Source organism: Ranitomeya variabilis, chromosome 5, assembly GCF_051348905.1.
Source record: "Ranitomeya variabilis isolate aRanVar5 chromosome 5, aRanVar5.hap1, whole genome shotgun sequence".
NCBI lineage: Eukaryota > Metazoa > Chordata > Amphibia > Anura > Dendrobatidae > Ranitomeya > Ranitomeya variabilis.
This window is the reverse complement of record NC_135236.1, coordinates 491,006,775-491,034,389: the sequence shown is the minus strand read 5'-3', so window position 1 is coordinate 491,034,389 and position 27,615 is coordinate 491,006,775. Positions and strand designations below refer to the sequence as shown.

The window sequence follows — 27,615 nt, the reverse complement described above, 5'->3', positions numbered from 1 at the left end:
CTAAGAGAACTCTGGAGGTGCCATTGGGCCGGCCGGACTTGCGCAGCCTGGTTATCCAGATTCCGGACTGACGACCCAGAGATCTTCAGTAAAGAGGTAAAGAGACTGCAAACTTGGTGTCCTCGTTATTTACTGCACCGCACCATCTACATCCGTCACATCATTCACTGTGCGCCCCTCGGCAGGGTCACGGATCGGGCCTAGCCACCGTGACAACCCCAGAGCAGAGACTCAGAGGCCCGGTACCGGGTACCCCTCGGCCCTGCAGCAGTGGGGGCTCTCCACTGGCATGAGCAGGGGGACCTTGTGTGCCCTCCAGGATTTTAATCCATTGCGGCGTAGTGTGTTACTAACACAAACGCCTCCCAGCCATCGCTCATTTCCTCCGTGCACCGGGTGCCGCCTCCTCTGCCTTCATTAACGTCCCCGGCGCCTGCGCTGTAAGTTCCCATCATGTGATGTGAGTTGAAGGGCAGCGCAAACTGCACATTCCCGAAAAAAAAATTGCAGCGCAGGCACCGGGGACATAAATGAATGCAGAGGAGGCGGCGCCCGGTGTACGGAGGAAATGAGTGATGGCTGGGAGTTGTTTGTGTCGGAGGGGGAAAAGACATGCCCTCGGCAGACTACAGGTATGGCGGGCATATTATAAAAATGAATATTTCAGCATTGGAAGGGACCCCAAATAAAATAGCCACCTTGACAGAATGCAGCACTAGTGCTGCACAAGGTGGCTCTTTTAGATAAAAACGCCAGGGGGGTGACAGGTTCCCTTTAAAGTCAATGATTATGAATGTTATGATGCAGGGCAGGTGTCGCAGTAATAATTCAGAGGACACAGCAGGGTGCAGTTTCCATACTTTACTTACTGTTTCCAGATGATATTCCCCAGCCGGGGTGCTGTGTCCTCCAGGTCAGTGGTCCAGCCAGCTCTGAGGTAGCTTGGGGTGCACTTTAACAGAACCCCTTTCTTGTGTTCTTTTCCTGGCCATCTCTCTGCGATGGCTCCTGCCTCTCCTACCCTGCGCCTTCACACACAGTGTCCCAAGCCGGCAGCCTCGGATCCTGTCGGGTGACGTTCTCCTGGTCACCTTGATCCTATGTGGCTCCCTTTTCAGCGAATGTGTGTGGTTGTGGCTGTGGCACATAGAATTACCACAGCCTCCGGCTTGCTAGCTGAGCCTTGTAGTTCTCCACTAGTCTGGGGGCTGGTTCCCCAACTGTGACCTGGTCCCTCCATCCAACTACAGTCGGCGTGGATTCGGGCCCCACAGGTGGATTCCTCACTACCCGTGCCCCTAGGACCCTTTCTTCCTCTCTCACTCTCTGGAACTTTTCTCTCTCTGTTCTCTGGTGCTCGGATGAGCTCCTCACTGTTCAAGTCCCCAGCTCCAACTCTCTCTGCCTCTCACTAACTGACTAACTCCTCTTTCTTGTTTCTATGACAACGCCTCTCCCTCCATCCATACCCTCTACCTAATTCCCTTCAGGCCTATAGAGGTCTAGTGTTGGATGCTAGCGTGTGTGTACTGGGTAGTGTCCCCTCCTTACGCGAGAGTGGAGTACCACACCTCTGACTGAGGTGCAGTACCTCTGTGGTGACTGGACCCTCAGGGGCGCCACATCCCCCCATTAAATATAGCACGTCTGCAGGCTGGAACATAGTAAACAAATATGTTAAAAAACATGCAAATATTTTCTGAGATGCATCTAAACAAGGTAAACAGTTGAACCGGTAACTCTTATTCCCTTTATGGGAGGTACTCTCTTCCTTAAACGTTACATATAAATTCTAGAAACATAAATACAGCTTTACTATAAACGGAGACTTTACTGTAAACATAGAATATAGCATTACTATAGATAAAACTTTCTCCATCAAGTTCAACAGGCTTCAGTGAGATCCCAAGCCATAGTGCAATATGGGGGAACCTGTCTCAAACCCCCAATGTTGGCTCTGGGTGTGGCTACAGGGCATAGCTGGTCACCTTGTTGGACCACTTTTTCGGCCACGCCAGACGGTTTTTGTCCTTTGGTCTTTTGTTAAAGTCATAGAGTGTCCTACTCGCATTCTAAAGGGGTAATGTAAAACCAACAAGGAGCACATTAGGATGTGCTAATTATGTACAATGGAGTTTTGGTCATTCACTGTCCATGACCACTCTGTCTTTAGCAAAACCTAACCAAGTTAATTTAATCTTTCAACTATTTACAGTCACATACTGCTGTTTGCTTACTTTTGCTTCTGTTACCTCTTACTTTTCCTCCAGGGCAGGTCCTCAGGCCTGCAACCTCCTGGCCTGCAAAGTTCTTGGTCAGGCATCACAGCAAATGACTCAAACGGTGCAAGTCCTGCAGCCGGGGTCTGGGTGGCTTGTGTGCACAATGCTGGTCTTGGTTCCCATCACGTCAGCTGGGGGAGTCCTTTGCTTCCACCCCACACTCCAGGTGACCTCCACCCACCATCTACCTTGTCAAGTCCTTGGCTGCACCCATGTGCTGTTCCTGTTCTCTCCGTCGTGAGCAGTCCTTTTTTTCTTTTTCTTCCCGCCATCCCAGACTAGGAGGCTGACTGACTTGTTCTCAGTCCATAGAAGTATTTACAATGGGCGGGCATGGTTTTCACGCCTTTTTTCACGCATGCTGTGTGATGCCGTAATGGCGACGATTTTCACAATTCAACAAAGTCTATGGCACACAGGACCCGGTTATACCAGGCTATGAAATCTTGTTTGTGACGCCAAAATGGAGCGCCCACCAGGGCCGTGGGGTACTCGGAACAGGGTCGGACATTTTTAAAGGGGTGGTCATGGCAGCAGTGACCCAGTCTGTGGCCCTTGGTGTGCAATTAAAAGGGAAAGATGATGGAAGTAAAGTTTATATTGGAAAGAGGATTGTTTGTGACGCCACCTGTGGCATTCGGCTACAGATGGCCGACGCTGCTTAAGGAGACCCCTGGGGCCGATGGTGATACAGCTGGAATGGTTCTGCTCATCACAGGTGGAGTGGTGCCCCAAGGCAGTTAAAGGTGTATAATAGAGTTACGAATAGATGGTAGTGGTGCAGGACAATTGTCGCAGGTAATAAATGAGAGGACACAGCAGGGTGCAGTCTTCACGTTTTACTCACAGTTCTCAGAGTACGGTATCCAGTCGGGTGCTGTGTCCTCCGGGTTAGTGGTCCAGCCAAATCTCCAGCAGCTTGGGGCACTTGTCCAGGATCCCCTTAGTATGTACCTTTTCCTGGCCGACTCACTGTGCTGGCTCTCACCCTCCTGCCCTGCGCCTCACACACAGTGTCCTAAGCCGGTAAGAGCGAGTCCTGTTGGGCGATGTCCTCACTGTCCCCTTGAACCTCTGTGACTCCCTTTTAAGCGATCTGTGCATGACTGTGGCTGTCGCACATACAGATATGACAGCCTCCAGATTTCTAGCTGGAAATTGTACTGCCTCCACTAGTTCGGGGCCGGTCCCCTACTGCGACCTGGTCCCTCCACCTGACTATAGTCAGCGTGGATGTGGGACCCACAGGTGGTTTCCACACTTCCTGTGCCACTAGGAACCCTTCATTCCTTCTGGGAGCCTCTCTCCCTTCTCTTTCTCCTCAGCCTCTCTTCTTCTCCATCTCGAGCTGGGACGAGCACCTCACAGCTCAAGTCCCCAGCTCCTACTCCTCACATCTCACTTAACTCCTCCCTTCTTCCCTTTCTCCACCCACACCTTCCACCTAATCCTTCCCTGGCCTGTAGAAGTCTAGTGATGGGTGCTAGTGTCAGGGTTCTGTACAGTGTCCCCTCCTTACCAGAGAGTTGGGGTACCACACCTCTGGCTGAGGTGCAGTACCTCTGTGGTGACTAGACCCTCACAACTTTCCACTACAAGCAATACTAAGGAGGATATCTCACAAATACAACATCATATGGACCAAAACATGATTATTTCTGTTGAATTTATATGAAATCTGACAAAAACTAATTTTTTAAACTTATCAGGGGCTATATAGAGCTGTAAAACAACAGTTTGCATGAACCCATACTGTACTGTAATACGATTTTCAGCCAAACAAAAATGCGAATGCACACATCTCAGGAATAAGTTAAGAGCAAAAACAGGCTACTTTTGATCTTATTAGTTAGGGTTAGCTATTGGAATCACAAATGATTTTTAAAAAGAGAGAGCCACAGTACAAATTAGCAAGCTTTTATTTATAATTAATGGATTGATTTTCAAAGTAGACATCAAAATTAGTTCAGTGGAGGTTCAACTCTCGGCAACCCCACCCAATCAGCCTCTTAACCCCTTACCGACATCTGCAGTACATATACGGCACAAGTCGGTAGCGGGTGTATCGAGTGGGCTCACGGGGTGAGGTCACCCTATGCCTGGCAGATCATGTCTGTGTGTTACAGCCAGAACCTGCCTCTAACAATCACGGGTAGCGTGAAGCACCGCCCTTGATCGGTAACCCATTAAAGTTAAAGATAATTTAAAAAAATAAGTTGTCAAACAGATCCTTCGATCTAAAAATTAAAATATTATGGGTGTCGGAAAATGGCAACACAAACCCCCAATTTTTTTTTTAAACTTCTGATTTTTTCACTGTTAAAATAATAAAAAAACCTTAAAGTTTGGTATTGCTGTAATCATACTGATTACCATTTATGCCAGAATTTTTTTTTCTCCAAAGGATAATTTCACAATTGCATTTTTTTTCAAATTTTCACAATTGGAATGTTCAGATTTTCCAGTACATTATGTGATAAAATGAATGGTGTCATTCAAAAGTATAACTCGTCCCGTAAGAAACAAGCCCTCACACGTCCATGTGGACAGAAAAATAAAGTTATGGCTCTAGGAAGAATGGTAGGAAAAAACTAAAACGCAAAAATTTAAAATTGGCCATGTTAGGAAGAGGTTAAAGGGGCTACAGTACTTCAGGCAGTACAGTAAAGCACAGCCCCTCTCAGAACAGGACAACTCCAATCTTTTGGTAGCTGTTGTGCCTGACATGTATGGAGCAATGAATGGAATGCTCTTATTAAACAACTGCTGAACGAGTTGCTGAGGAATGGAGCTCCACTGATTTAATTTATACTACACCATCAAATGTAAAAAACTGGAAAACCTCTTTGTCCACTACATTCAATAATTCCCCCACCGATTTAACCCATGTATAGAAGAAATTTTGTCAATTACGCCCAGGTGAAGCAATGCATTCTGGTACTTCACATGACATCAGCGGCAGCAGCAGTCAGGGTCACGTGATGTCGAGTGAGCAGTCATCAATAGCGCCACTCACAGGCAGAGAGGACAACAAGAGGTATTTACAAAAATACTTCTATACAAGGGCTACATTGGTGGGGGAATTACTTTATGTACCACATTTTTATTTATTTGTTGTTCCTGGGTCCAAAGTGTGTTTTCCTAACTCGTTATGCCTAAAACAAATAGAAAATAGTTGTTCCACAAAAACTTTGCTTCTGTGATCAGAACAATGAAGACTACTCAGTATTGAATACGAATGGAGAATTTTCCAGAAAACAGACAAATTTCAAAATTTCATTGTCCTGATCACAGAAGCAAAGTTTTTGTGGAACAACAACTATTTTCTATTTGTTTTTGGCATAATGGGTTAGGAAAACACACTTTGGACCCAGGAACAAAAAATATATAAAAATTTGCTATAGTGTACAGTAATTTTCTTTTTTTGACACAATATACCGTATTTTTCAGATTATAAGACGCGCTTTTGTTCTCCCAAATTTTTGGGGAAAGTGGGGGGTGCGTCTTATAATCCGAATCTGTTAGCTGTGCTGTAGAGGAGGGGGCGGCACTGGAGTGGTGTCAGGGGGCTGGGGTGGGCTGCCTGCAGGCGGCAGAGACAGCAGGAGGTCTGGTGCTCCCGCTCATTAGCCTCATGTAATATTCACTGCACCTGCTGTCCATCACCTCGGTGTTGAAGCTGCCCAAGTTGATTCACAGGGGAACAGCGAATATTACCTGTGCCTGCATCTCCCCCCTCCCATCATGGATATGGCCCCCCATCACTCTTTTATGCCCCCCGTGCTACTGGCAGGCACATGATAAAATAACAAACACTTAACTCACCTGATGATGGCTCCGTGCTCACAGCTCCTCGGTTGTGCTTCCTGTGTCTGTGCTGACATCTGATCATGTGATCGGCACAGCACAGTGATGTCATCACTGTGTGCCCAGGTCACATGATCCGATGCCTGGGAAACAGGAAGCACAACCGAGGAGCTGTGAGCACGGACTCATCATCAGAAGGTGAGTTAAGTGTTTATTATTTTATCATGTGTCTGCCAGCAGCACGGGGGGGCATGTGTCTGCCAGCAGCACGAGGGGGCATGGGTCTGCCAGCAGCACGGGGGGCATGCACCTGCCAGCAGCACAGGGGGGGCATGCGCCTGCCAGCAACACAGGGGGGCATGTGTCTGCCAGCAGCATGGGGGGCATGTGCCTGCCAGCAGCACAGGGGGGCATGCGCCTGCCAGCAGCACAGGGGGGGCATGTGTCTGCCAGCAGCATGGGGGGGCATGTGTCTGCCAGCAGCACGGGGGGGCATGTGTCTGCCAGCAGCACGGGGGGACATGTGTATGCCAGCAGCACAGGGGGGCATGTGTCTGTCAGCAGCACGGGGGGATGTGTCTGCCAGCAGCACGGGGGAGATGTGTCTGCCAGCAGCACGGGGGGCATGCGCCTGCCAGCAGCACAGGGGGGCATGTGTCTGCCAGCAGCTGTCAGGACTCGGAACATTTTTTACCTTTTGTGCATTACTGCCCTCTTCCAAGATGGCGTCTGTGGTCTCATGTGCACTGTGTCTTCCTGCTATAAAACTCCACCCAAGCCTTCAGTCTGTGCTAGAGTATTCTGCCTTGCATCCAGCTCCTGACCTCTGATTACTCCCTGGCTATACACCTGCTCCTGTGAACCTGTGTGGTGATCCTGCTACTCTGCTCTGAGTTCCTGCTGCATACACAAGTTTCCAGTAATCCTCCTTCATCTGCTGCTCGTGTTTACTTCATCTGCATTTGCTGGACATGTAAGCTGCTGCTGCTTTGCAATAACCTGAGACTATTAACCAGGCCTCCCTGGTTGAGCTAAGATGTGATTTGATCTGCCTATAAGCATATCTATCTGTGTCTGGACTAAGACAAGGATTTATTCCTGTCAAGTATCCTCAAGAATAACTGTGCTTTATAGACTTTCTGCTTGATTGCATTTTTCTCTGAAGACTGCTAAGCTGTGTTTATTATTTGCACCAAGTGTTGTGGACTTGAGTTTCTCTCTGCACCTGTTTGAATCACCGTGTGATAATATGTGGTAAACACTTATAAAACTGTGTCCTGTAGTTGTCTTGTTCCACGCAAAGAGTCTCCTGAGTTATCCCCTATAATTATTACAGCAGCACAGGGGGGGCATGCGCCTGCCAGCAGCACAGGGGGCATGTGTCTGCCAGCAGCACGGGGGGCATGTGTCTGCCAGCAGCATGGGGGGCATGTGTCTGCCAGCAGCACAGGGGGGATGTGTCTGCCAGCAGCACAGGGGGGGGGCATGTGTCTGCCAGCAGCATGGGGGGCATGTGTCTGCCAGCAGCATGGGGGGGCATGTGTCTGCCAGCAGCACGGGGGCATGCGCTGGCCAGCAGCACAGGAGGGCATGTGTCTGCCAGCAGCACAGGGGGGCATATAGTAACCGGGGGGCCTGTACCTGCCAGCAGCACTGGAGGGCATATAGTGACAGGGAGGCTGTACCTGACAGCAGCACGGGGGCATATTGTGACGGGGGGGCATGTCCCTGCCAGCAGCACAAGGTGACATATTGTGACTAGGGGAGTATGTGCCTGCTAGCAGCAAAGGGGGGCATATAGTGACCCAGGGGGACATGTGTCTGCCAGCAGCACAGGGGGGCATATAGTGACCAGGGGGGCATGTGCATGTGCCAGCACAAGGGTGGGGGTTATATAGATACCAGGATGAGGGACATATGATTTGTAAGACGGACACTGGTATTATAAGACAGACCCCCATTTAACATTTAAAAAAATTCTCTTTTTCTTCCCCAAATTTGGGGGTGCGTCTTAATCAGATGCGTCTTATAAAGCGAAAAATACAATATTTTTCTACCCCATGGTCATAAAATCAAAGTTTGTGCTGAATGAAGTCGTTCTTCCATAGTCTTTAAACATAAGCAGTTGAAATATTACACTTGGAAGCCAGTAACAAAAATTGTGTTACATAGTGTTATAGAATGTAGTGGACAACCCCTTTAAGCACATATATTCTCTACATAACAGTACTCTTATGCCGTGCATACTTATAATACTTATAACACTAGACTGCAGCTGTGTTATGGTACTTTTCAGACTTTTCATAGAGGCTAGACAAAAGTGCCATTGTGGAAAGACAAAGATCTTAAGATGTAGTCACTGTATGAACTTTCATCCAAGATTGTGACATATACAACGAAACCTTTGTTAAGAAGCTACGATGACAGAATTGTTGTTGGTTGCTGTCTACTGAAAAAAATATTAGGTGTAAATTCAAGTTCCTTCTTAGAATTCCTTTTATCAGGTGAAACTCATTGTCATGTTGACTTATGCTTAGTAGAGTTAGAGGACAATGAATCGGGTCAATTCTATCCTTGATGTCCCCTCATTGTCTCCTGTGCCATCTCTTAACGTATTATGCTAAATTAATCAAGTTTACTCTGAAACCTGCTTAGTTTACAAACTAGAAGTGCGGACTCTCCGTGACAGGACAATGTGGTGGCCCACCTTATGGGCTGGCTGTTTTATAAGGCTACCATCTCCATATTTTTTTTCTTGTTGAGCCCATCTACTCCTCGCTCCAGGATCCATATACTTAGCTTGCATATCACTCAGATTTCAATCAGCTTTTTCTGCTAGGCAGTCCATCTTAGCTTTTTAGCTGCTGGTTTCTACCCAAACTTCTATTTCCCCCTTATTCCTTTTTTATGTCCTTATCCATTTTAAGCCTGCTCTCTTCTTATAGCATAGGCTAACTTCTTTATCATAGTTTATGTCTTCTTTTTGGCACTATCTAGCTGTGTGGCAATTCCACCTGCTGTCACAGTGCGGTAATGACAACCTTGTCCTGAGGCACAATCCCATCTGCATCTTGCCAGTCATTGAGTACTCTGTGTACTTTGGCGTTTCTTTTTCCTTTACTCAGTTAATAAGTGCAGTTGTGATTTGCATATAACAGTTCAGAGGTAGCTGAAAGCCAGCCCAGGTATCCGATCACACCTTGCTCATTCTGCCCGTGATACCCACTGACTTCTACTTGAAGTTGATCACATCCAACTGCACATCGGAGCAACTATGGCTGTTGCAGGTGACATTGGCTCTTTTACAGTTTGGGACTATGTTGTTTTTGCCCTAATGCTGCTTATCTCTGCTGTCATTGGGATTTACTATGCCTTTGCTGGTGGCGGACAGAAAACCTCAACAGATTTCCTAATGGGAGGCAGGAGCATGACGGCCGTACCAGTGGCTCTTTCCCTTACTGCCAGCTTCATGTCTGCTGTTACAGTGTTGGGTACCCCAGCAGAGGTATACAGATTTGGCGCCATGTTCAGCATATTCGCTATATCTTATACCTTTGTTGTGTTGATCTCATCGGAAATATTTCTGCCAGTGTTCTACAGATTGGGCATCACCAGCACCTATGAGGTAAGTGCAGATATATCGCTTGCTGGATATAATAGCAAGATGTGAGTAATCGTATTTTGTTTAACAGTTTTAAAGAGGTTTTCTAATTTTAGAAACTTTCAAAGCAATTTAAAATTTTGGCTGCAGGTCACGACACATCACCAATCTAAGTGTCTTATGCCATTTACCTCAGCCGCTGGGCTCCATGATTGGCTGCAGTTGTGATGTGCGCTGTTGATGTGATGGCACCACTACAGCCAAAACAGTGAGACCAAAGTAGCAGTGGAAAGCTGTCACTGGACTCTGAAAAAACGACTACTATCTGATTTTGTTATGCTATACTACAGGCGATATTTGGTTCCACTTTTCTAAAAGCAAAAAAGCCCTAGTTTGTAGATTAAGCAAAATCGTTAAATTATGAAATGTTATGTAGCGGAATAGCAATGGAGAGAAGCCTAGGAGACAAAAAGCGCAATAGGTTCTTATCCGATGGTACGGAGAAAATAGACATGTGAGACCACTCACCTGATAAGGTTGCAGACTAGCAACATGAGGAAGGTGTATGTAACAGCTGCTGCAGAACACCGGTCAGAAATACCACAGGAAAAGCGATGTGCAAAAGGTGGTGTCATTCAATTGCGCTGCTGATAAAACCTCGATGGCTGAGGTAAAATCAAAGGAGTTTAATAGTACAGCTTTTACAAGTGAATGCGTTTCAAGGTTCTGCATGACCTCTTCATCAGGACAAAAAACCTATGGTTGCTGTCAGAAATGTTCATCTTATAAGCGTTCATTTAAAAAAAAAAAAAATCCCGCCAAACCGGGCACGTGACTGAGTAGAGTTCAAACAGTTAATCTGGATCTATTTGGCATATATAACACATAAATCTTATTATAAAAATATCGGTTATAAGATGAACATTTCTGACAGCAACCATAGGTTTTTGTCCTGATGGAAGAGGTCATGCAGAACCTTGAAACGCATTGACTTGTAAAAACTGTACTATTAAACTCCTTTGATTTTACCTCGGCCATCGAGGTTTTATCAGGAGTGCAACCTTTTGCACATTGTTTTTCATGTAGCTGAATGGAGCACTCGTGTTAACAACTTCATGCTTATTCTCGTATTACTATCTGGATCTGTATTTTTCGTCAGCATTTGTAAGCCATAACCAGAGATTGAACCTATGCAGTGAAAAGGATGAAATGAAAGTTTTGCAGTTCCTCTGTGATTTTGGTTTTGATGCAAAAAGTAGGAAGTAGAAGTAACAAAAAGTCCTTAAGAATAGTTGTCCGAGACAAAATATGGAGTCAGTTTGCTTTATATTGTAGTGGATATTTTTCATAATCAGAACAAACAATTCTGAATATTCTCTGAAAATCGAGAACTGCAATCTGATCGCTGGCAAATGGCACTAGTTTAGATAAATCTTGCCTAATTTGCCTGCTTATCTCCTGGAGTTTTAATCATTAGAAGGCTTATAATGACTGAAATATTGTTACCATGATTCACACGCCTGTGTAACAATATCTGTGCTGATTAATTATAAACGTGATAAGTTTATTCAGAACTACTACAAAGAGAAGTTTTCCCTTTTATTGGTGTGTCTGAAAATGAATCCGTTATTACGATGAATCATCACTAGGGAAGGCAATGTATTCCGGTGTAGTTAACTGTTACAGAAGCTTCTCAAGATGCTGGTTAATAATTCCTTCTGGTAACTCGGAAAATTAAACCTTGCTACCTGTAACCTGTAGTTTGTAACAAGAGCCATGCTATGGGCTATAATATCTAATCATAGCTGGATGAATGATCATTTGCTTGGTTTTTATAACATACTATATAATATTACTTATATTCAATATTTCATTCAGAAGTCATTTGCTATTTATTGATTAGCGTCCATATAATAACTAACCATATTTATTATTTTCCCAGTACCTTGAGCTCAGATTTAACAAATATGTACGACTTATTGGCACCATCTTGTTCATCATCCAAACGGTATGTAATGCCCAAAACGCAGTAAAAATATTATTGAAATTAACTTTTACTATTGTGCGCACAATATTTTAATGCACTCTGACTAAAGCCACCATTGCTTCACATTCCAAAAGCAATATCTTATTACATATATAGGATTACTATCAATATTTTTCCTATGTACTTCTAAATTAATATCCACAGTGATATGTGTTATGTAGTATATAATATATTACAGTATATATTATTGTATAATGCACAATTCCCGATGTCAATATTATGACACTAATAAATTGCTATTAGTGTCCACCTGTAAATGAAAGTAAAAATATTTTTATAATGAGCAATGCCACATTGAGTCCAATTAAATATACTATGCCTTGAAAAACTTTTCCACATTTTTTTCACTTTACACCCACAAGGTTAAATTTATTTTATTGGGATTTTATGTGATTTACCAACAAAAGTATTTGAAAAGTGTAAAGAAAATGATCCAGGGTCTTTACTCATAAATAAAATCCTGAGTGACCAATTGCCTCCAGAAGTCACATACACCACCTGTTGTATTTATTCTCAGTAGAACTACAGCTATTCTGAAGGATTGATTGAGAACATTAGGGATCAAACAGTATTAAGAAAATCAAGGAACACACCAGATAGGTCAGGGATAAAGTTCTGTAGGAGAGTAAAAGGTTATGTTATAAAAAAATAGCCCAAACTTAGAACCTCTCTCAGAGCACTGTTGAATCCATCATCCAAAAATGGAAGAAGTATAGCACAACTGAAAACCTACCAAGACATAGCTGTTCAATTGGACTGACATCCCAAGCAACTAGAGCAGAAGCAGCCAAGAGCCCCATGGTCATTGAAGCAGCTGCAGATAGCTACAGCTCAGGTGGGAGAATATGTCCAGAGGACAACTATTAGTTGTATGTGCTACAAAAGGTGAAAGAAGAAAGCCATTTTTTAAAGCAAGCCATAAGAAGTCCCATTAGCAATTTGCAAAAAGCCATGTAGAGGACACATAGCTATCATGTGGAAGAAGGTGCTCTAGTCACATGAGACCAAAGTAGAACTTTTTTGGCTCAATGCAAAACGCTGTGTGTGGCGGAAAGCTAACACTGCACATCACCCTGAAAACACCATCCTAATTGTCAAAACATGGTGGCAGTATCATGGTCTGCGGATGCTTTTCTTCAGCAGGGATTTTTAGTCAAAGTTGATGGGAAGATGGATGGAGCTAAATACAGGGTAATTCTCGAGGAAAACCTGTTAGAGGCTGCAAAAGACTTCAGATTGGGGTGAAAGTTCACCTTCCAGCAGGACAGCGGCTCTAAACATACTGCCACAGCTACAATGGAATTAAACCATTCCATCAAGCATATTCATGTGTGTGAATGGCCCAGCCACAGTGCAGACCTAAGTCCCATTGAGAATCTGTGGTAAGACTTGAAAATTTCTGTTCACAGACTCTCTTCATACAAACTAACTGAGGCCAGGTTCATATTGCGTTGGTGCATTCCGTTCCACGCTTGCGTTAAACGGACTGCGCAACGCTAGTGCCTTTTCAAAGATCGCATCATGCTATCGCGATAGCGCAGATGCTCCATCTTCGCTATCGGTGACGAACCCGGAAACGCTGCAGACCGCGTCGAGGGTCCGTCACAGAATGACGGCACATCACTAACACATGCCGGTGTAACAGGCCAAAGTAACCCCGTCCCAGATTAACCCCGGGTATAATTTGGCCTAGGCCAGAGTATACCCCGGGGTATAAACTGGCCTAGGCCAAACTATACCCAGGCATAAAATGGCCTAGGCCAAACTATACCCCGGGGTGTAAAATAGCCTAGGCCAAACTATACCCCTCCAGGCCACATTATACCCCCCAGGGTTAAAGTGGCCTAGGCTACATTTAACCCTGGGTATATTTTGGCCTAGGCCAAACTATACCTAAGGATGTAAAACAGCCTAGGCCAAACTATAACAGGCCACACTATACCCTCAGGCCAGACTATAGCCTTTTACTGGCTGCTATGGGATTTTACATGGCCACTTTATCCTAGCAACGCCCTGGATACGGTTGGAAAAGGGGTTTATCTACCTTGGGGGGCACCCTCACAGCACTGCGGGGAAGCCGGGGAACCCTTTTACTGGTTGCTATGGGATTTTACATGACCAATTTATCCTAGCAACGCCTTGTATACGCTTGGAAAAGGGGTTAATCTACCTTGGGGGCACCCTCACAGCACTGCGGGGTGGGTGGGGATCCCTTTTACTGGTTGCTATGGGATTTTACATGGCCACTTTATCCTAGCAACGCCCTGGATACGGTTGGAAAAGGGGTTTATCTACCTTGGGGGCACCCTCACAGCACTGCGGGGAAGCCGGGGAACCCTTTTACTGGTTGCTATGGGATTTTACATGACCAATTTATCCTAGCAACGCCTTGTATACGCTTGGAAAAGGGGTTAATCTACCTTGGAGGACACCCTCACAGCACTGCGGGGTGGGTGGGGATCCCTTTTACTGGTTGCTATGGGATTTTACATGGCCACTTTATCCTAGCAACGCCCTGGATACGGTTGGAAAAGGGGTTTATCTACCTTGGGGGCACCCTCACAGCACTGCGGGGAAGCCGGGGAACCCTTTTACTGGTTGCTATGGGATTTTACATGGCCACTTTATCCTAGCAACGCCTTGGATACGCTTGGAAAAGGGGCTTATCTACCTTGGGGGCACTGTCGCAGCATTGCATGGAGGCTGGGGAACTCTTTTCCTGGTTGCTAAGCGATTTCAAATGATCAATCTAAGGTACTTACACCATGTAAAACCCTATAGCAAGCAGGGTGCCCCCAAGGTAGATAAACCCCTTTTCCAAGCATATACAAGGCATTGCTAGGATAAAGTGGTCATGTAAAATCCCATAGCAACCAGTAAAAGGGTTCCTCGGTGTAACAGGCCAAAGTAACCCTGTCCCAGATTAACCCCGGGTATAATTTGGTCTATGCCAGAGTATACCCGGGCATAAACTGGCCTAGGCCAAACTATACCCCGGGGTGTAAAATAGCCTAGGCCAAACTATACCCCTCCAGGCCAGATTATGTAACTAATCTGGGGTTAAAGTTGCCTAGCCCAATTTATACCTCTCAGCTCATATTATACCCCAATGAAATCATTTGCATTGAGTGATATACACAAGAATTACTTAATGCTTCAACATTTTATTGAGAAACCAAACTGACAATTCTTAAAGAGTACCTCCCACTATACAAAACTTTTGCCCATGGCAAAAGTAGTTGTAAAGGGGGGTATTTGTAATGCATATGCATTACAAATACCCCCCCATTTTATAGTTACCTTAGGGGGGCTGCCCGATTACCCCCCCTCGCTAACCGCCGCTGCCCGTCTCCTGGTAGACGGGGTCCCCCTCCTGCCGCTAGGTGGCGCTGCCTCTCCATGCGCCGACGTCACAGCCAGGCGCCATAGAGGAGAGCGGCACCTGGCTAGTGCCGTTGGAGCTTGTAGAAGCAGAGCCAGCACCACCTAGCGGTGGGAGGGGGGGCAATAATTTCTCATTAGCTATAAGTCACTTATCATGCAATGCAATTATCTGGGGCAACAAATCGCCCAACAGTCATTCTGTGTATTATGACATTTAGTCTAGCATGTCCTTGCTACCAAATTAACGTTTAAAGCTAAACACTGATAACAACATTGAAATGATCGTGCTTATTTTCAAGATACAGTGCATGTTCAGTTGTTGACTGCAGATTGAAGCTTGCAGGATATGTCAACCAATCCATGGAGTCACCGACGTTTGTGTAGATTATTATGTCGCAACTCAACAGATTCGCCGTGGTCATGATCTCTGCATCAGTTGCCCAGACTCCATCACGAGAGATTCCAGAGATGTTCACATATTCATTCACATTTTGGTTCAAGTAGTCCTGTAGTTTTTTTGTCAAGTCAGTTTTCATATGGTGGATGACTTTATCTCTGAGAAGGGAATGGTTGTCCTCTGTTCCTGTCAAGATGTAGCTGATGGCCCGGAAGAAGCAGTTTCCATCACCTTTGGTTTTATATGTACGCCGTGGTTGTTCAAGGTCTCGTCTGCATCCACAGTATACAACCTTACTAAACGTAAGGCCAAGAGTGGTGCTAAGATACTTCCTTCTTGAACTTGGTAGTAGGTTGAAAGCCTTAGTTTGCTTATTTTTCTGTGTGGCAGAGTCACTGGAATAATCATCATCGGATGGTGGAGAAGCCTCTTTATCCTGGTAAATCTTTAGGTTGCTGGTGTGGTATGTGTTGCTTAATATCTTGCCAGTTTTGTTGTTCTTAAGTTTTACTCGTCCCTTGGTCAAGGATTCCACAACTAAATAAGGTCCAATCCAGCGTGGTTCCATCTTTGAACCTATGCGTTGAATACGGCGCTGATTCTTGATATAAACTATGGTACCAGCAGTGATTTCTTTGTTGCTTTTGTGTCGGCGATCAAAGGCACACTTCTGGTGTTCTTGAGCAGAGTGGATGTTGGTACTGACGTCTGAGTGCAGCTTTTTAAGAATGCTTGACAGTGTATTTAGCACATCAGGGGTGGCATGATCTGAAATGGGCATGGGATCCACCGTATCATCTTTTGAGGGATTAAGGTCCATGGGAAGCTTGGCCTTCCGTCCATACATGACCTCAAATGGAGTAACCTTGGTTGAAGCATGCACAGATGTGTGATAGGCAAACAGAACACCAGGGATGAATTGATCCCAGTTGTTTCCTTGGTCATTGACAAGCTTACTAAGAGCTTCTTTAAGTGTCCGATTATCACGTTCCCGCTGGCCATTTGTTTGTGGGTGGTATGCAGATGAAATACGGTGATCTGTTTGAAAATGTTCCATCAGGTTGTCAATGATCGAGTTTACAAACTCTCGTCCCTGGTCGCTAATCAGAGTCTCCATACAGCCAAGGCGACAGATAACGGAGTACAAAAAATTTGCCACTGACTTGGCACTCTTATCTGGGACAGCTGTTGCTTCAGTCCATTTGGAGAAATGATCAGTGGCAGCAACTATATATTTGTTGCCATTTGATGTTTCCTGAAGAGGGCCAATCATATCAATCCCAACTAAGCTCCATACTTTTCCAGGCACTGATATACTGTTGAGTGGTGGAGCTTCCTTTGTGATTTTGGGATTTATAACAAAACATTTTTGACAGGCTTTCACATACTGGTGAACGTCATTTTTCATTCCCTTCCAGTAAAACCGGTCAGAGATTTTGGCTAAAGTTTTATCTCTGCCAAAATGGCCCCCAGATATTGGGTTGTCATGACAGGCCTTCAGGATATTTGGCAGTCGACTTTTAGTAAGAACCTCCTTTTCCCTATGATAAACAATTCCTCCTTGGGCTCGATATGGCTTTGCTGTTTGTCTAAACTGGGACTTGGCATTTGCACGTTTCTCAGGAGGTAGATCGTAGGTATACTGAGGGTACCTTTGTTCTGTTGCAGTGTAGAATCTCAAAAGCTGGTCATACAATTGATCTTCCATGGTTGTCAAAATTGGAAAAGATTTGGTGTCATAGAGAGCAGAGAGGTGTCATAGAGAACATACAAAACAAGTTATCATTAACTATGCACTGACAGGACAGCGCCATCTACTGTCAGTTCAGATCTGCACACTTTTCAACAAATAAGCAATAGGGTGAGAAAAACAGTGAAGTGATAACATTATGGCCTAGAGAAATACTATAAAAACTATTTTATACCCCCTGGTATAAAGTTTATCCCCCGGGGGTATACTATGGCCTAAGTCAGCTTTTGAATTTTTGTGCTGTTTCCTTCCTCAGTAAAAGGGTTCCCCGGCTTCCCCGCAGTGCTGCGAGGGTGCCCCCATGGTAGATAAACCCATTTTTTAAGCGTATCCAAGGCGTTGCTAGGATAGAATGGCCATGTAAAATCCCATAGCAACCAGTAAAAGGGTTCCCCACCCACCCCGCAGTGCTGTGAGGGTGCCCCCAAGGTAGATTAACCCCTTTTCCAAGCGTATACAAGGCGTTGCTAGGATAAATTGGTCATGTAAAATCCCATAGCAACCAGTAAAAGGGTTCCCCGGCTTCCCCACAGTGCTGCAAGGGTGCCCCCAAGGTAGATAAACCCCTTTTCCAAGCGTATACAAGCCGTTGCTAGGATAAAGTGGTCATGTAAAATCCCATAGCAACCACCTAAGGGGTTAACCACCTATCCTTAAGTGCTGCGAGAGTGCCCCCAAGGTAGATAAACCCCTTTTTCAAGCGTATTCAAGGCGTTGCTAGGATAGAGTGATCATGTAAAATCCCATAGCAACCAGTAAAAGGTTTCCCCACCCACCCGCAGTGCTGCAATGGTGCCCCCAAGATAGATAAACCCCTTTTCCAAGCGTATCCAAGGTGTTGCTAGGATAGAGTGATCATGCTATATCCCATAGCAACCAGTAAAGGGGTTCCCCACCCACCCCTCAGTGCTCGTCAGTGCCCCCTAGGTATACAAAGCCCTTTTCCAAGCATATCCAAGGCGCCAAGACAACGAGCTGGCACGAGCAGGGCTGAAGATTTCATGTCACATGTGACTATAGGGAGGGGGTGGGGCTTAGAAAGGGAGATCCCTGGCGTCACCAGAGGTGGAGGAGCTTGAAAAGGAGCAGTGCCCGATGGGAGGGGGAGCTGTGACCTAGAAGAATGAGCAGCTTTCCCTCAGCTTACCCTGGGGGGTATAATCTGGCCTGGAGGGGTATACTTTGGCCTAGGCTATTTTATACCCCGGGGTATAGTTTGGCCTAGGCCAAAGTATACCCGGGGTATAATCTAGCCTAGGCCACTTTAACCCCGGGTATAGTCTGGCCTGGGGGTATAATCTGGCCTGTTACACCGGTTATGACATGTGTTAGCGATGCGCTACATAATGGCAGTCAATGGGTGCGCTGAAGCATCCGTTACATTGCGTTAGTGCCGCTGTGTAACGGATGCCTTCAGCGCATTGCCATTAACGCAATATGAACCTGGCCTTAGCTACAGCTAGTTTACAAAGGGCAAATAGGAAAAAGTTTCAGCCTCTAGATGTGCAGAGCTGGTAGAGACCCCAAAGCATGCAGCAGTAATTGCAGTGAAGGTGGTCCTACTCAAGGGGGCTGAATACAAATGCATGTCACAATTTTCAGATTTACATTTTTAAAATAATTAGCAAACCGTGTATCATTTCCTTCATACTTCACAAATACTTGCTATTTAGTGTTGGTATATCACATAAAATTCCAATGACATACATTTCAGTTTGCGGGTGTAACGTGAAAAAATGTGGATAAGTTCACGGGGTATGAATACTTTTTCAAGGCAATGTATTCATAATTTAGTTTCTGCATCATTGCGAATGGTATTGCTGCTGTTGTTACCAATAGTTTCCACAATCCAAATAGTAGATTGATTTGAGCTCAAGTCTCGAATATTCCAGCACTGTAGTTTGCATCTATCGTGCCATTTGTGACACCTCCATCAATTCCCAATTGTCCTACACTAACGGGTAAGATGACAGAAAGATGCACCGCCATAAGAGAAATCATGGAGAGAAATAGTGTATCTACTGTGCTCTATCTAGTTTGAAAACCCCTACGTTTCATCAATCGTTGCCTTGATTCATCAGGGTCTAGGCAATAAATTAGATATTACATTTTTTCCATTATTAGAGCAATGCTAATAAGTAGTGTGCACATACTAGCAAGATTGCTAGGCACATCTGCTCCTATTAATTAGAACTATGACATACACCCGATATCACAGCCAATCAAAAGCCTTTGTAAAAGAGGCTCTTACCCCGGGATCAATAGAAGCAGACTAAAGCTGAGACGGCCTCCGACCTTGTATGTTAGAATGACTTTGATACTCTCACAAAAGAATCTCGTCTGGACCACTGATCACAATGTACGTTGAGATAATACACATATTCCACCAAAAAACTGTTTTCATAGGTCAATAATTTACAATGAAAGTTGCATAAAGAATAACAGGAATATATGTATTTATGCATAGATAAATGTGTTGTAATACTCAGCTAGCTAAGTGTAGAGACTTTCCATTTCACAGTCTCAATGCAATTTATTATATGGCTCTTCTTATAATGCGCTGTGTACAGTAAATTCCAATCTATATGATAACGCATTTAATGATCAATAAAATTCACTATATATGATAATGTATTTCACCATATATGATGATGTATTTAATTCACAGTGAACGTCACTATATATAATAATGTATTTAATTTGCATTGAGCTCCATCACACGAGATAATGTATTTAATCCCTGAAAGTGAAGCATCACATCATAGCCTTCAGATATAAGTATAGATGCCATCATATCTGTAAAAGAACAATCATTATCTATATTTAAAGAGAACCTGACATACATCTGATACATGCTGCCTAGTCCATGGACAGCATATATTAAAAACTGGCCATGCGATCTCAGCTAAGTTTGTGTGACTCTGAAACAATGCGGTATTTCAGAGAAAAACATTCATTTAATAGCCGCCAGGGACCGAGCCACGCAGCAGACTAGTCGGACAAGCGGATCCCAGATGGTTTCTCGCCGCCTGCTGCCCTGGAGTGACAGGTCTCTGTCTACTTGTACATTTAGGCAGAGGCCTGCCAATTACTGTCAGCTGGCAGGGAGCAGCTGCTGGGGATCCACCTGTCCAACGCCTGTCCAACTAGTCTGCGCAGCTTGGTTCCTGCGGTTGCTAAAAGTATGCTATGCTGAGATAATAAAGCCAGTGTCTGATACATGCTGTCCGTGGCTCCAACAGCATGCATCAGATGTCAGGTTCATTTTAATTCTCAAATATATTCTTGAAAAAGAACAAAAGGGGGGAGGGTCTGTGTCAAGTGATTCATAAATGAAATATGATAAGCTGTCATCTTTCTCATTCTAAACTACCACTGTTCCTCAAGTGACATATGTGAAAGGAGGAAAAATATATATCTTTGTATCGTGTTAGCCAGTAGATAGAAATATATTAAAATTTGAGACTCCTCAGTGGTTAATACCTTTTAATGGCTAACTGAATAAATGGTCACAACTACTCGGGTCTCTTCATCACGCTTAAAATAACACAAAATCTGAAGAATCACATATTTATACACAACAGGACACAGGAATAATGCAACAATAAGATAAGTGACGTAAAGCAGAACTATAGATGTGGGACCAGGAGAAAACAGTTCTGGCCGTAAATATTGGAACTGTTTGTGGCGCCCCAGGGTCCTGGTCGTCACAGTAGCATTGCTTTCCTCATGGGGAGAGTGATGATACGCTTGAAGGCAAGAAGGGATAACTGCAACCAGGTACCACAAACATGCAACACATTCATACTCCAGGCCACCAGGGGGAGCTTTTGATCCTACTTGCTAGGTGACTCCCCATATATATATAACTGGTAGTTTGTAGGGAAAGTTAGTCTGTTTTCCAGAGGGTTCCTGCCAGGAAGCAGACAGGAGCCATCTGAGGGAGGCGAAGGTTTTACGGAGCTGTGGAGCCCCAGTGCAGCAGTTCCTGGAAAGAGACATTCAGAAAGCCGAATTGATTGCAGAGAGCATGCAGGAGAGCAAAGCACAGGAGTGGATATCAGAGGGAGAGCAGCCCCGAGCAGGCTGCATCCTTCTGAGGTGCAGGACCGGTAGCCGGACCACCGAGGATCGTGAGGAACTCTATGACTTACATCAGAGACCGGCAGGACAGCTGAACTTTACATTACCTGTCCGCACCTACACCCAGGAGGCACGGTGGCACCCCTCTGAGGCCGGGGCGTGCTAGAGTTCCTATAAACAGCCTCAAGCCACCAGTCATACGGGTTATGTCCTATCCTACCCGGGGGACAGAGAGAGAGACACCATCTGTGAGGACCTTATGTGAGCTTTTAGCAGTAAGAGACTACAACACTACGGCGCTAGAGGAAGGCTTTTGATTTCCACCTGGGTAAGGGGGACTCCTAACTTGCCTTCAAGCTGGCCGGATCCTGCCTGCCCTGCGATCTGGTGCTCTGGACTGTGGATGCCGAAGTCTTCAGTAAACTAAAGTAAAGAGACTGCAACCTTGTGTCCTCATTCTTTACTGCACTCCTCACCATCTTCCATCTACACACCGGGAGCAGTCGGGATACACTTCAGCTGTGGGAAGTTATACCATCTAGCTGCCATAACATCACCCCAGAGGACCCCTTAAAGCAGCGTCGGTCCCCACTGACCGAATACCACAGGTGGCGTCACGAACACAAACTTTATTCCCTTAAAAGACCTTTCCCTTTTACATGGACACTCCAGGGCCATGGACCGGGTCGCCACTGTGACATCCCCCTGTGAACTCAGGACCCGTTACCGAGTACCCCGCTGCCCTGACAGGGCGATCCATCTTCATAGATAAGGAGTGTTGTGATTGAAGTCTGGTCCATGACTGAGATGTGATGCACCCAAATGGTTGAGGAACACATTCCTTAGTTGATGTAGAAAGACATAAATCCATTTGACACATTCATTCCTGCACTGAGAGTGTCATTGGTTGTCATAAGTTTATACTCCCAGACTCTTCTGTCTCTGAGATTTTAAGTTACCTTTAAATACCAGAAATTTCATGTCCATAATGCTATGATCGGGGAGACAAAAATATTTGGCCACAAGTAGATATATTATCTTTTCTTTTATTGTGTGGCGATGAGAATTCATCCTTGTTCTAACTCTTTGCCCTGTCTCCCCCACATACAGACCCCCAGTTGGACATTTAGTACAAATAATTAAGTACACCACATTAGATGTGTCGCAGCTGAAAGTACCTGGGATCTTGTAGTCCTGATGTGAATTGGGGATCTTTATCTTATCCGTAGTCATTATAAATGGACAGGTTTTACATTTTGTCTGCTTGCAGGTAAAGGTTCCTGTAGCTGATGGAGAGGACAGGGAGCGTCTGACAATGATGCTTCTTAGATTTGAGGGCTGCCTGAAACACAGTAGTGGGAAGGATCTGGAAATATAGATTGTAAGCGGGCATCTTTTCGTAATAAAGGTTGTAGTTTTTGTGCAGCTCCCCTTAACACCTCCAGATTTGGATTGTAGGTGACTACTAGAGGCACCCGGTTGCTTGTTTGCTTAGATTTGTAATGTAGATGATCCCTCATTGTTACAATCACAAAACAATAAAACTTTCACACTCCTTATCTATGAACTATTACAATATTTACGGCGACAACTGTTTTCTCCTGTCCCACATTGATAATTCTGCTTCCCGTCACTTGCCTTATCTATTGCATAATTCCTGTGTCCTGTTCCTGGTAGGCTCGAAAGCTTGCTATTTGTTACTATCTTCTCAGTTAGCCATTAAAAGGTATCAACCACTGAGGACTCTCAAATGTTAATATATGTGAAAGCAGCATTCCTAAACCAACTCCAGATACTGTCATATAATATAATTTTACATGTCAGCACGGTCTCCTATCTGGAGGGACAGGCAGAAGTGCTTACATTATTTACCAACATCTGCCTGCCCGCTGAGGTGTGTCTCATTGGGCAGATGAGGAAGGTTGGTAATGAAGATACAAATCTTTACTAGATAAGTACAGTATACTCTATTTTTATGCAAATATAATAATCACTTACTTGTTTAGGGATGTATTTTGCATTTTTTTTACTCATATAAAATACTTGTTCTTGTTTTTGTGTTTTATTAGATTCTTTATACAGGAATTGTTATTTATGCTCCAGCTTTGGCACTGAATCAAGGTAAGAAAGAAGGTAGAGGAGAAATATAATGAAGAGATCTCTATAGTCCTTTAGGCATCATTCCCTTTTGATATATGTATCTCTAGACTAATAGTAATGGTATTCCTATAAACACACCATTGCTGGACCATTAACATTAGCTCCAGATCCAGAACTATGTGCTGATGTCCTACTCGGGGGTGAGGTCTGATTTATGTCTAGTGAATGTAGATAGTGACTTTACTAAGGTATAACTTCATGATTTATTAAAAGGGATCTGTCACCAGATTTTGTTATGTAATCTGGTAGCAGCATAAGGTAGGTGCTGAGACCCCGATTGCAGCAATTTGTCACTTGCTGGTCTGCATTCTATTATCTTGATAAATGATGCAGATCTAGCAGTGGTCAGAGTGCGAGGAGACTAACAAATACAGTAAAAAGTGAGAAAAAAGATTTTAAAAATATGAAACCCCTCCACAAAATCACACCCCCTTTTGCCCCATTAAAAATCTAATATATAATTGCCTAGAATACTACTTCCTGCAATTTGTGCCAACTTCCGTGGCATTGTCCGGAGCTAATGTCCGTAGCTAATGTCCGGAGCTAATGTCCGGAGATAAGTGACGTCACCAGTGTCCTACACCCAGGCAGAGCACAGTGGCCCCAGGCAGAGCACAGGGGCCCCAGGCAGAACATGGGGCCCCAGGCAGAGCACAGGGGCCCCAGGCAGCATATGGGGCCCCAGGCAGAGCACAGGGGCCCCAGGCAGCATATGGGGCCCCAGGCAGAGCACAGTGGCCCCAGGCAGAGCACACACCAAATCGGAGGCCGAGGGGCCCCGCCAACCAAATCGGAGGCCGAGGAGCCCCGCCCACCAAATCGAAGGCCGAGCGGCCTCGCCCACCAAAGCGGAGGCCGAGGGGCCCGGCCCCGCCCACCAAAGCGGAGGCCGAGGGGCCCCGACCACCACATCGGAGGCCGAGGGGCCCCGCCCACCAAATCGGAGGCCAAGAGTCCCCGCCCACCAAATCGGAGGCCGAGGGGCCCCGCCAACCAAATCGGAGGCCGAGGGGCTTCGCCAACCAAATCGGAGGCCGAGGAGCCCCGCCCACCAAATCGAAGGCCGAGCGGCCCCGCCCACCAAAGCGGAGGCCGAGGGGCCTGGCCCCGCCCACCAAAGCGGAGGCCGAGAAGCCCCGCCCACCACATCGGAGGCCGAGGGTCCCCACCCACCAAATCGGAGGCCGAGGGTCCCCGCCCACCAAATCGGAGGCCGAGGGTCCCCGCCCACCAAATTGGAGGCCGAGGGTCCCCGCCCACCAAATTGGAGGCCCAGGGTCCCCGCCCACCAAATCGGAGGCCCAGGGTCCCCGCCCACCAAATCGGAGGCCGAGGGTCCCCACCAACCAAATCGGAGGCCGAGGGGCCCCACCCACCAAATCGGAGGCCGAGGGTCCCCGCCCACCAAATCAGAGGCCGAGGGTCCCCGCTCACCAAATCAGAGGCCGAGAGTCCCCGCCCACCAAATCGGAGGATAAGGGGCCCCGCCAACCAAATCGGAGGCCGAGGGGCCCCGCCAACCAAATCGGAGGCCGAGGGGCCCCGCCAACCAAATCAGCGGCCGAGGGTCCCCGCTCACCAAATCAGAGGCCGAGAGTCCCCGCCCACCAAATCGGAGGATAAGGGGCCCCGCCAACCAAATCGGAGGCCGAGGGGCCCCGCCAACCAAATCGGAGGCCGAGGGTCCCCGCACACCAAATCGGAGGCAGAGGGACCCCACCCACCAAATCGGAGGCCGAGGGTCCCCGACCACCAAATCGGAGGCCGAGGGTCCCTGCCCACCAAATCGGAGGCCGAGGGTCCCCACCCACCAAATCGGAGGCCGAGGGTCCCCGCCCACCAAATCGGAGGCCGAGGGGCCCCACCAACCAAATCGGAGGCCGAGGAGCCCCGCCCACCAAATCGAAGGCCGAGCGGCCCCGCCCACCAAAGCGGAGGCAGAGGGACCCCGCCCACCAAATCGGAGGCGGTGGGGCCCCGCCCACCAAAGCGGAGGCCGAGGGTCCCCGCCCACCAAATCGGAGGTCGAGGGTCCCCGCCCACCAAATCGGAGGCCGATGGTCCCCGTCCACCAAATCGGAGGCCGGTCCCCGCCCACCAAATCGGAGGCCGAGGGTCCCCACCCACCAAATCGGAGGACGAGGGGCCCCACCAACCAAATCGGAGGCCGAGGAGCCCCGCCCACCAAAAGTAAGTGCGGCCCCAAAAGTCAGTGCGCCCCCGGGTGCAAAAGTAAGTGCGGCCCCAAAAGTCAGTGCGCCCCCGGGTGCAAAAGTCAGTGCGCCCCCGGGTGCAAAAGTCAGTGCGCCCCCGGGTGCAAAAGTAAGTGCGCCCCCGGGTGCAAAAGTAAGTGCGCCCCCGGGTGCAAAAGTAAGTGCACCCCCGGGTGCAAAAGTAAGTGCGCCCCCGGGTGCAAAAGTAAGTGCGCCCCCGGGTGCAAAAGTAAGTGCGCCCCCGGGTGCAAAAGTAAGTGCGCCCCCGGGTGCAAAAGTAAGCGCGCCCCCGGCCCCGGGTGCAAAAGTAAGCGCGCCCCCGGCCCCTGGTGCAAAAGTAAGCGCGCCCCCCAGTCCCGTGTGTGAAAAGTGCTGCTGTAAAGCTGGTAGCGCTGTTCAAGCACCATGTATTTCCTTCAGGAAATGCCCATCTAATATATAATTGCCTAGAATACTACTTCCTGCAATTTGTGCCAACTTCCGTGGCTTTGTCCGGAGCTAATGTCCGGAGATAATGTCCGGAGCTAATGTCCGGAGATAATGTCCAGAGCTAATGTCCGGAGCTAATGTCCGGAGATAAGTGACGTCACCAGTGTCCTACACCCAGGCAGAGCACAGGGGCCCCAGGCAGCATATGGGGCCCCAGGCAGAGCACAGTGGCCCCAGGCAGAGCACAGGGGCCCCAGGCAGCATATGGGGCCCCAGGCAGAGCACAGTGGTCCCAGGCAGAGCACAGGGGCCCCAGGCAGCCTATGGGGCCCCAGGCAGAGCACAGTGGCCCCAGGCAGAGCACAGGGGCCCCAGGCAGCATATAGGGCCCCAGGCAGAGCACAGGGGCCCCAGGCAGCATATGGGGCCCCAGGCAGAGCACAGTGGCCCCAGGCAGAGCACAGGGGCCCCAGGCAGAGCACAGGGGCCCCAGGCAGAGCACAGGGGCCCCAGGCAGCATATGGGGCCCCAGGCAGAGCACAGGGGCCCCAGGCAGAGCACAGGGGCCCCAGGCAGCATATGGGGCCCCAGGCAAAGCACAGGGGCCCCAGGCAGCATATGGGGCCCCAGGCAGAGCACAGTGGCCCCAGGCAGAGCACAGGGGCCCCAGGCAGAACATGGGGCCCCAGGCAGAGCACAGGGGCCCCAGGCAGCATATGGGGCCCCAGGCAGAGCACAGTGGCCCCAGGCAGAGCACAGGGGCCCCAGGCAGCATATGGGGCCCCAGGCAGAGCACAGTGGCCCCAGGCAGCATATGGGGCCCCAGGCAGAGCACAGTGGCCCCAGGCAGAGCACAGGGGCCCCAGGCAGCATATGGGGCCCCAGGCAGAGCACAGTGGTCCCAGGCAGAGCACAGGGGCCCCAGGCAGAGCACAGTGGCCCCAGGCAGCATATGGGGCCCCAGGCAGAGCACAGTGGCCCCAGGCAGAGCACAGGGGCCCCAGGCAGCATATGGGGCCCCAGGCAGAGCACAGTGGTCCCAGGCAGAGCACAGGGGCCCCAGGCAGCTTATGGGGCCCCAGGCAGAGCACAGTGGCCCCAGGCAGAGCACAGTGGCCCCAGGCAGAGCACAGTGGCCCCAGGCAGAGCACAGGGGCCCCAGGCAGAACATGGGGCCCCAGGCAGAGCACAGGGGCCCCAGGCAGAGCACAGGGGCCCCAGGCAGCATATGGGGCCCCAGGCAGAGCACAGGGGCCCCAGGCAGCATATGGGGCTCCAGGCAGAGCACAGTGGCCCCAGGCAGAGCACAGGGGCCCCAGGCAGCATATGGGGCCCCAGGCAGAGCACAGTGGTCCCAGGCAGAGCACAGGGGCCCCAGGCAGAGCACAGTGGCCCCAGGCAGCATATGGGGCCCCAGGCAGAGCACAGTGGCCCCAGGCAGAGCACAGGGGCCCCAGGCAGC

General features: G+C 47.7%; 1 protein-coding gene across 2 annotated transcripts in view; it reads left to right on the top strand.

Annotated features, from left to right (window-relative positions):
- The window catches only part of LOC143776332 (sodium-coupled monocarboxylate transporter 1), a 78,124-nt gene that overhangs the window by 19,898 nt on the left and 30,611 nt on the right, over window positions 1-27,615 (top strand). The window contains exons 1-3 of one of the 2 annotated variants that reach the window (XM_077265599.1): window positions 9,286-9,714; window positions 11,633-11,698; window positions 23,421-23,472. In XM_077265599.1, coding sequence (XP_077121714.1) covers window positions 9,364-9,714; window positions 11,633-11,698; window positions 23,421-23,472 — 469 coding nt within the window. In that variant the 5' untranslated portion in view covers window positions 9,286-9,363. Of the gene's footprint in view, window positions 1-9,285; window positions 9,715-11,632; window positions 11,699-23,420; window positions 23,473-27,615 lie in introns of those variants that run through there. The other variant, XM_077265601.1, reaches the window with a different exon arrangement.